Genomic DNA, 10,168 nt, shown 5'->3' with positions numbered 1-10,168 from the left:
ACAAAAGGTTCAAGTTACAAGACCACCACTCCATGAAAAATGCTGAAAATACGCAAGACCCATGATCGGCATGGGAGACAGATTTCAAACGGAATAATTTTCCCTCCAACGGAATTATTCCTCAAACTCTCATATATAAGGACGTGAAGACATAGTGATAAAAAAGGTTGGTTCATTCGAAATTCTAAAGAGGTGTCTGATTCAAACGTTCAAGTGCAAGCATTCAATTTGGAATATCATCCAGATATTCAATACAGCGAGAAAAACACATCTTAGTGTTTGAGAGAGTTACATAGCTTAAACTGCCACATATCTAGAAGGTGACCGAAGCTGCTCTACATCGAAATTGATTCAACGATAGCTTTTGGTCAGATTGGAGCTTGTTACACTCAACTGTGACAACCAAAGGTCCTTGCTTTGGATTAAGCAAGAGAGGTGGAGTAACTGGAAGCGGGGAGAAAAACCTGAGGAGAGGCGGAGTAACTTGGGAGCTGTCTTGTGAAGATCCTGAGGCTTGAGGCGGGCTTAGAAGCGGGGAGAAAAACCTGAGGAGAGGCGGAGTAACCTGGGAGCTGTCTTGTGAAGATCCTGAGGCTTGAGGCGGGCTTGGTGATCAAAGCTCAAGTGCTCGATAGGTGGAGTAACAAGAAGCGGGGCGAAAAACCTGAGGCTTGAGGCGGGCTTCGTGATCAAAGCTCAAGCGCTCGATATTGTACTAAAAAGGGAAGTTTTAGTGCAATCCTTCCAGGGAGTTTCTGGAAGAAGAGTGGACGTAGGCGGGTTGGCCGAACCACTTAAAAATCTCTCTCGCATTTACTTTATGTATTTATCTCTCGCTAACCTCTCGATTGCACTGCACATAANGTGAGGTATCGAACCTAAACATCCTAAGTTCAATACACACGAGAGGTCGAAAAGATTTGCAAAATCTTATACAAGTCTATTCCCCCCCCCCCCCTTCTAGACTTGTACCCCATCCCCTTGGGACCAACATATACTTGCATATATATCATATGCTATAAAATATGACATAATATAATATAATAAAATATAATATGGTACAAGGAATTATTGGTCCAAGAGAGTACGACTCAAGACTCCAATGAACATGAACATAGAAATAAGGGTCAATGAATATGATTCAAGGAATGAATGAACCTTAGGAAAGAAATAAGGATAGCTTTAAGAATTCAATTGGATAATATTTGGAACCCAAAATCTCAAGTGAACACAAGAGTAGGGTTCAATGAATACGGTTGAAGGACTAAATGAATATTGAGGAATAACATGAGTAACTTGGAAATTCAAATAAGTAGAATTGGGAGCAGAAATTTTCGGGTGTCACAATCTATCCCCCTTAAAAGAAAGCTTCGACCCCGAAGCAATCATTTCTTAAAGAGTTAATTCCTTTTTTGGTCCTAGATTTATAGGGGTCATTCCGCTTTTAGTCCTTTTTTTTAAAAACATCCTATATTGGTCCTAGTTTTATTGTGGCATGACCATTTTTGGTCCTCCGTTAATAAATCTGTTAAACAGGTTTTAATTATAAGGATATTTTTGTCTTTTGATACAAAATTATTTAATTAATTAATTAATTCATCAAATAATTTGTTCCTCAACATGTGTATTGTTGATCAAAATACCTAATTCTCATTCAAAATAATATCTTCTCCGCAGCAGCACAACTCGCCTCACGTTCCGGCGTTCCGCAGCAACTTCCGTAGCAGTTCCGCAGCAGCGTCCGCAGGTCCGCAACGTACGTCCGTAGCAGCCCTCCAACAATTATGGGTGAAAGGCATTATGGCGGTAAGTTCTTGAATTTGCTCCTTTTTTTTGTTTTAGAATTTGCTCCTTTTTTGTGTTTTAGAATTTGCTCCCTTTTTTTTTTTTGTGTTTTAGAATTTGCTCCTTTTTTGTGTTTTAGAATTTGCTGTTTCTTTCTTTTTTTTTCTTTTTTTTTTTTTGTATTTTTGATTGTTGGTTGTGATCATTGATAAATAAAGTATAATAGTGAAATTTTGATTTACTCACTATTTTTAACAAAATTGATATGGATGATTAGAAACAAAATTTAATATGAACAATCTTTATTACGGAATGTGAAAAGTGAACATCTAGTTTGAATAGTTAACTCACTCTTTTGATGAACGTCTAGTTTGAATACTTTGGTAGAAGGCATGCTTTGAATGGTTTCTTTTACATATATTGGGACCATTGTGTTGATAATTAAAATTGTTCAATTTTTTTTTGTCATATGTTCACAGATAAGTTCAAATTGATAATAAAACATGGTGGTTTGCTTAGAAAATCTGATAAAGGATATGTTGGAGGGATAACAACGAGTTTTGATATGGATAATGATTTATGGGGAATGATAACCCTAAGGGAGAGCGTAGAAGAATTGGGTTACAACATGTTAGATAAGTTTAAGTATTTTATAGTGACAGATACTCACCATTTAATTGAAGGTGTTACTGATAGTGATTGTTGGAAAATTTGTAATGACTCTGTAGTTCCTAAGAAAATTGAGGTTTGGGTTGTACTAGCAAATTCTGAGGGTGATGGTGTAGGTGAGGGTGAAGGGGAAGCTGCAGAATTTGAAGAAAAGGGTGAGGATGAAGAGTTGGAATTGTATGACTATAGTGATGCTGAGTTGAATGAAAATGAGGAAGATGACAAAGAGTGTGAAGGTAATGTTGATCCAAATGTAGAGTATAATGGGGTTGGAGTTAGTAATACACGTTATTCAAAAGATTCTAGTGCAAATATAGATTGTGTGGGGCTAAATATGTCTGATGAAGAGAGTGGAAAGGAGACTGATGATGAAGAGAGAACTAAATGGCCAGTGTTTAAGTCAAATACTGAGATGAAGTCTATTAAATTTGAATGTGGATTAACATTTGCTTCTAAAAAAGAATTTAAGGATGCAGTCCTCAACTACGTGTATAGTAATGGCAAGGAATTACACTTCACTAAGAATGACAAAGAAAGAATGTATGTTAGACGTAGACAAGCTGGTTGCCCTTTCAAAATCAATATGTGGAGAGTAAAAAATGCAATGTCTTGGAGAATTACGACTTTCTATGAAGAGCATGAGGGGTGTGGCTGGGTATACAAAAATAAAATGGTTAAGTCTTGTAGAGTTGCAAATAGATGGAAGAAAGAAGTAATGCACCATATGAGTTGGACATCAACTGAGTTTAGAGATAAGGTTAAGGCTGATGAGGGCTTTGAGTTAAGCAACAAGCAAGCATATAGGGCAATTACAAAAAGCCAAAGAAGCAATTGAAGGGGAGGATTTAGATTTCTTCAAAAAGATTTGGGACTATCGCTTAGAGATTCTGAAAACTAATCCAATGACCAAATGCATAGTCAAGCTCAGTGATTTAGAATATGAAGGAAAAAGGAGATTTCTTCGGATGTATTTGTGTTGGGATGCTTGCAAGGAGGGTTATAAGTTTTGTAGACCCATCATTGGGGTTGATGGATGTCACTTAAAACACAAGTTTGAAGGGGTACTATTAACAGCAGTGGGAGTTGATGGAAATGATAGCATCTTCCCATTAGCATATGCCATTGTTGAAGGAGAAAACAAGAAGTCTTGGACATGGTTCTTGGAGTTGCTTAAAAATGACTTGGTGATAACTGAGGAAGCAGAATACAAGTTGACATTCATCTCAGGTTTGTTACATTTGACTTAATGATTTTTCATATGTGGTTAAATTTATAATCTGACTTAAATATGTAATATGACTTAAAATCATTTTTTTTGCAGACAAGCAAAAAAGTTTGTTACCTGCTTTTGAAGATGTCCTACCATATGCTAGTCATAGATTTTGTGTCAGACATCTCTATGGCAACATGAAACTTGCTGGGTATGTGGGAAAAACTATGAAAGATGCCTTGTGGGCAGCAGCAAAGGCAACCACAGTCAACACCTTTACTGAAGCCATGAATGATATCAAGAGTTTAGATCAACAGGCATATGATTGGTTAAGAGAGAAACACCCTTCAGAATGGAGCAAGTCATATTTCTCTACTACTTCAAAATGTGATGCTTTAGTTAATAACATTTCAGAGAGTTTCAATCCTATGATCTTAGATGCTAGACAACAACCTTTAGTTTCTTGTTTAGAAACTATAAGGAAATTGTTGATGAAAAAATTGTTTGATAGTAGACAAAAATCAAGGAGTTGGAAGGGACCATTTTGCCCTAACATAATGAAGAAAATATCTATAATTGAGAAGGCTACAGCAAGGTGTCTAGGAACTCAGTGTGATGAAAACTTGTTTGAGATAAGATCTGTAGTACTATTAGGAGTGGTAGAGCAGCATATTGTGGACTTGTCTAGGTTTACTTGTAGCTGTATGAGGTGGGATTTAACTGGGATACCATGTCAGCATGCTGTTAGGGCTATATGGATGAAACATGGGAATGGATCAGTTGATGAGTATGTTGACCCTTGTTACTCAATTTGGTCTTACCAAACCACCTATGGGAAGAGTATCAAACCACTTGCTGGACCTATGGAATGGCCTAGATCAGAAAAGGAACCACCACTACCCCCATTGTACACAAAAAATAAAGTTGGCAGGCCCAAAAAGTTGAGAAAGAGAAGCAAAGATGAGATGACAAAAGATGGAACACATGTGAACTGTAGCTTGTTGGTTAAGCATTGCAAAAAGTGCAAAGAAGCAGTCCATAACTCAAGAAAATGTCCTCAGGATCCTGCAACAAAAGACAAAATAGTAATGATCTATTTTACTGATCCTGCAACAAAAGACAAAATAGTAATGATCTATTTTACTTGTAGTGCAACAAAAGACAAAATAGTAATGATCTATTTTACTTGTAGAGCAACAAAAGACAAAATAGTAATGATCTATTTTACTTGTAGACAAACAAAAGACAAAATAGTAATGATCTATTTTACTTGTAGACAATTATGAATTTTTATCATTTTCTATTTCTTGACTTTTTTCTGATTCCTGATATGCTGCTTCATCCAAAGAAAAGAGTTAGGAACAAGAAAAGTACATCTAAGGCCACAACTCAAGAAATTGGTAATCAAGAACAAGTTCGAGTTGGAGTTGAAGTTGTAGATGGTCCTCAAACTGGTGAAATCCATGTCACACAACCTGATGAGTTTATTGCTAGACCTACGCAAAAGAAAGGCAATAGTCTCACCCCATTGGGAGTTAGGATATCATGGGGAAGTCCAACTTAAAGGCTACAACTATGATTCTAATGAATGAACTTATGAAGTAACTTATGCATTATACTTCAGTTTGTTATAAAGTAGACTTGTGATTTTTTACAATTGCACTTTTTTAATGTTTTGTAGCACACTTATTTTTGCTAAAGATTTTTGCTCTATTATGCAATTAATGAATTATGGATTCTTTATGTTATTAATGGGTGTATGACTAATGTATATGATTTTTTGAAGATGTAGAAAAAAAACTTTCATCTTGTATTGTTCTATTACTAATATAGGATGTTTTGATAAAAAAAAAAGGACTAAAAGTGGAATGACACATATAAATTTAGGACCAAAAAAGGAATTAACACTTAAAAACTAAATGGACTGAAATACCCTTAAAACTAACGCCAGTTTAACGGATTTATTAAAGGAGGACCAAAAATGGTTATGCCATAATAAAACTAGGACCAATATAGGGTGTTTTGAAAAAAAAGGACTAAAAGTGGAATGGCCCCTATAAATCTAGGACCAAAAAATAAATTAACATTACAACATGCCATTCTATTAAAAACAGGGAGTGATGTGTTAAAACCTGCCCTCCTTAAAATGAAGTTACGTCCCCGTAACTTGACTATTACCTTAAGCAAATAAATCTGGATACCGGCTTCTCATATCCTCTTCAACTTCCCACGTAGCTTCCTCAGCTAAGTGGTTTGACCATAAAACCATTATATGCAAACCTAACAATATTGCACTAAGGAACAAACCTTGGATCACCGCTAATGATCTCACTTTGATACAAATTCCTGAATTTGAACTTACAATTATGGATACCCACCAATCTTAGGAGTCCAACTAGAATCCACAAAATTTCAAATCTTCATATTCAAAACTTCTAATTAATAAAGATTGGGCGTACCCAACGATTGATCCAATAGGTTCAAACAATAGTCCAACATTCATAATTCAAAATGAAATACTCAATCCGTCCAACAAAATTTGCTTTAAATCATTTAACAAAGTAAATGCTTGAATATAAGAGTTCTTACTTCTCAAATTTATTATCCATCAAGCTCAATCTCACAAAATTAAATATTAATATCCTTTTGACTATTACTTGAGTCAAACTTCCAATCTACTAGTTAAAACATTTCAAGTCCAAAATCTACTATAATCACGGCTCTTAACTATATCTTCATGCAAGTTCCTTCTTAGGATATTTAGGAAGCAATTTCTAAAATCATCTATCCTTTATCATCAATACTTGAGTAATTCAACCATAAAATCTTTAAGTACATCACTTATCAAATAATCCAAGTTTTACCATTAGGGATTTCAATATTCCAAATAAAATTCACCGAGTTCAAGTATTTCCCTCAAAGCGTAGATTATCTCTTGAAATATATACAAAATATTCATCACACACATCCTTAATTACTTTGATTTTCAAAATTTTAATCCCTTAGTCAGTCCAATGTCCCATATTCCAAAATTCCATAACTTCAGCTCTAATAACCCAAATTTCATAACCCATTCAAAATATTTTCTCAAAATATAATTCCTCAATTGAATAATAAATCAAATTATCAATTCCAATTATTTCTCAAATACCCTAAATTCTCAAAATAAATATATATCTCCAAGACGAGAGAGAACCCAACGACAGGACGGCGATCCTCAGCCGATGGGTCTTGAGCAACGCCCGGCGGCTTCTAGATCTGTCCAAGAAGGGATGGGTGAATCTGGTGGACCGGCTCCGCGTCACTCCACTAGACGCAGAACCCTACAGGCAGACTTGATTGAAAAACTCAAAAGGAAGATAGACGACTTAGAGAGGAAAATAGAAGCAAGAGACCATTCACTAGAGTCGGAGGTGAGGATGACTACTCCATTCTCTCCGGATATAATGGAGGTACCCCTCCCAAAAGATTTTCGGATGCCCACCATCAAGGCTTACACCGGGACTTCTGACCCGCGTGCCCATATGACAAGATATAAGGCAACCATGGTGATGACCGGGGCAAGCGACGCCATCATGTGCAGAGCGTTCTTGTCTACTTTGGACGGAGCGGCGTAGGATTGGTTCAATACAATCCCAGACGGTTCGATCTAGACTTTTGCAGAATTGTCTAAGAATTTCCTAACTTATTTCTCTGGAAATATACAGCATAAAAAGTCATTCTCGCATCTTTGTGGAGTAAAATAAGATAGGGGGGAAAGGTTGCGAAATTTTGTAAGCAAATAGAAAAAAGAGGTCAATAATGTATATGATTTCGACTCAAAGGCAGCAATCCTCATATTCATCCAAGCATTGAGGTCAGGCGATTTCCACAAACAACTGAACGCCCACCACCCACGCTCCTATGAGGACCTAATGAGGACAGCCAACCGATACGCAGAGGTAGAAGAGGCCGACAGAAAAAAGAAAGATGAGGATGAAGGTAGGAAAGGTGGGCAACCTGGTAAAGTTGGTCTGTCCAACCAGGCGCTATGCCCAAATCAGTTATCCGCAACGAATGGGAAAGTTCAAGAAAGGCCTCGTCTCACCCCACCGCGGCACTTAACACCGCTTACTCACCCGGTTAGCATGATTCTAAGTCACGCTAGGAAATGGGAATGGTGCATTTTCCCTCAGAGTGTATGGCAATTTCTACGTGTGTGGACTAAACCAAGTACTGTCGGGTCTACCGACAGGTTAGACATGATACTGACGAGTGCCATACTTTAAAAGGACAAATAGAGGAACTGGTGCAGAGCGGATACTTCACTCAATTCGTTAAGTATCTAGGGCAGTACCAGCATCAACAAGGCCTACCCGACAATGTGTGGCGAAAAGAAGAAGATCCTGAGCCTTCATCCTCCAACACCAAGAAGAGAAGGTGTGACCAGGGCGAGGAAGGAAGAGGCAGTGAGCTAGAGAAGAAGCCCGCGAAACGCAAAAAATATGTCATTCGCTGATGGTCCGTCCTGGTTATATTTAAAAAAAAAAAAACAACACCAACAACTATATTCCCTTAAGGCCAGCACGAGATCCGATCTCGCTAGCTACCTGACGGGAGAGCTGAGCTTTGACCGAGCCTACGACTGGTCGAAATTGAAGACAAAAATAAAAAATTTTGTTCCCTTAGGGCCGGCACGAGATCCGATCTCGCTAGCTGCCTGACGGGAGAGCTGACATTTGATCGAGCCTACGGCTGGTCGAAGTGAGCTCGCGCACAAAGGGCAAAAAATAAAAAATAAAAAATAAAACAAAAACAAAACAAAACAAAAACAAAACAAAACAAAACCAAAAAAAATTATATTAATTGGCCGAGGGCTGACTTCGCCAATTTATTTTGGCCGAGGTGACCTCGGCCAAAAATTGGCAGAGGTCACCTCGCCAAAAATCGGCCAAGGTCATGCCTCTGCCAATTTTGGCTGAGGCTTACCTCGGCCAAATACTGGCCGAGGACCTCGACCACAATGCTAGTACTCTTCGAAAAAAAATTTAGACACTTAATTACTCCCAAACCACCTCAACTACTCTCGTTGGCTAGGGAGCGGGGGGCTGGTGATAGGATAATTGGGCATTGCACTGACAGGACAATTGGGCATCAACACTGACCCATATCATCAGCAGTTCAGCACTGACCCGAAGGCAGTGAATGGATGGTCATCCGTTCTGCACTTCACTCCAACAACTCCTCAGCATTAACGCTCAACGGCTCACAGTTCCTCAGCATTAATCCTCAACGGTCCTCAGCTCCTCATCAATGCTCAACGTTCCCTAGCTCCTCAGTGATAAGCGCCAAAATCAGTCAAGTTTTGGGTCATATTTGGATAACATTTTACAGTTTCATCACCCAATTGTGATCATCTTGTTAGGAACATTTTGTAATAGGTTTTGATGATACCAAATGTAATCTATAATCCCCTAAGTCTCGAAAGATAGGAAATTATATGTAAGTTCGACAAGTAAACTTAGAGCGAAAATACAACCGGGTAACTTGAGCTCAACTCGAAAAATATTTAAGCTTAAGGTAAACTTGTGTGAACATCTTAGAAGTCTCGTGTTGTAATCTTATAGACAGATCAGAAGAAGGCACGGGACAACACTGGAGGAATAAGGGTCTGCGAGACATCAACTAAGTCTCGAGACATAAGCAGAGTTCGAGAGATAGGATATCTCGATACAACGATCCAGTTCGAGACATAAGCAGAGTTCGAGAGATAGGATCTCTCGATACAACGATCCAGTTCGAGACATAAGCAGAGTTCGAGAGACAGATCTCTCGATACATGGGATCGAGACATCAAGTGGTCGAGACATCAACATTGGTCTCGATGAACTGGTACTTCTCCAAAGGGCTGAATGGCAGTCAACATGCATGGATAAAGTAATCTAAGTTTGGAGAAGAACAATATCATGGAGATAAAATATTAAGGAAGTGCCGATAGAAGTNTGAATGACGGTCAGGAAGCATGAATAAAGTTTGGAGAAGAAGAATATCATGGAGATAAAATATTAAGGAGGTGCCAGAAGTGGATGCCACATCAGAATTCCACAACAAACGGATAGAAGGTGCACCAATCCAAAGTCGGTCTTATTCCCTAAAACGAGGATCAATGGGAATATAAAAAGAGTAACTTTTATCAAAAGTAGCAAGTGGAGCATGGACTCAAGAAAGTGGATTATGGAATATTCACTACCAAACAAAAGGTTCAAGTTACAAGACCACCACTCCATGAAGAATGCTGAAAAGATGCAAGTCCCATACACAGCATGGGAGACAAATTTCAAACGAAATAATTTTCTCTCCAACGGAATTATTTCTCAACTCTCATATAAAAAGGACGTGAAGACACAAGTTCAAAAAAAAGAAGGTTGGTTCATTCGAAAATCTTAAGAGGTGTCTGATTAAAACGTTCAAAAGTGCAAGTGCTCAACTTGGAATATCATCCTGATATTCAAAACAGCGAGAAAA

General features: G+C 38.0%; 1 protein-coding gene across 1 annotated transcript; it reads left to right on the top strand.

Moving 5' to 3' along the window:
* The first annotated feature begins 3,356 nt into the window (after positions 1-3,356).
* On the top strand, positions 3,357-5,228 carry LOC116027047. The gene is made up of 3 exons (XM_031268473.1): positions 3,357-3,681; positions 3,776-4,791; positions 5,013-5,228. Exons 1-3 carry the CDS (start codon positions 3,357-3,359, stop codon positions 5,226-5,228), a joined length of 1,557 nt encoding a protein of 518 aa, XP_031124333.1.
* Positions 5,229-10,168: the final 4,940 nt, after the last annotated feature.

The sequence above is a fragment of the Ipomoea triloba genome, chromosome 8 (assembly GCF_003576645.1).
Source record: "Ipomoea triloba cultivar NCNSP0323 chromosome 8, ASM357664v1".
Lineage (NCBI taxonomy): Eukaryota > Viridiplantae > Streptophyta > Magnoliopsida > Solanales > Convolvulaceae > Ipomoea > Ipomoea triloba.
This window is presented reverse-complemented; position numbering and strand designations above follow the sequence as displayed.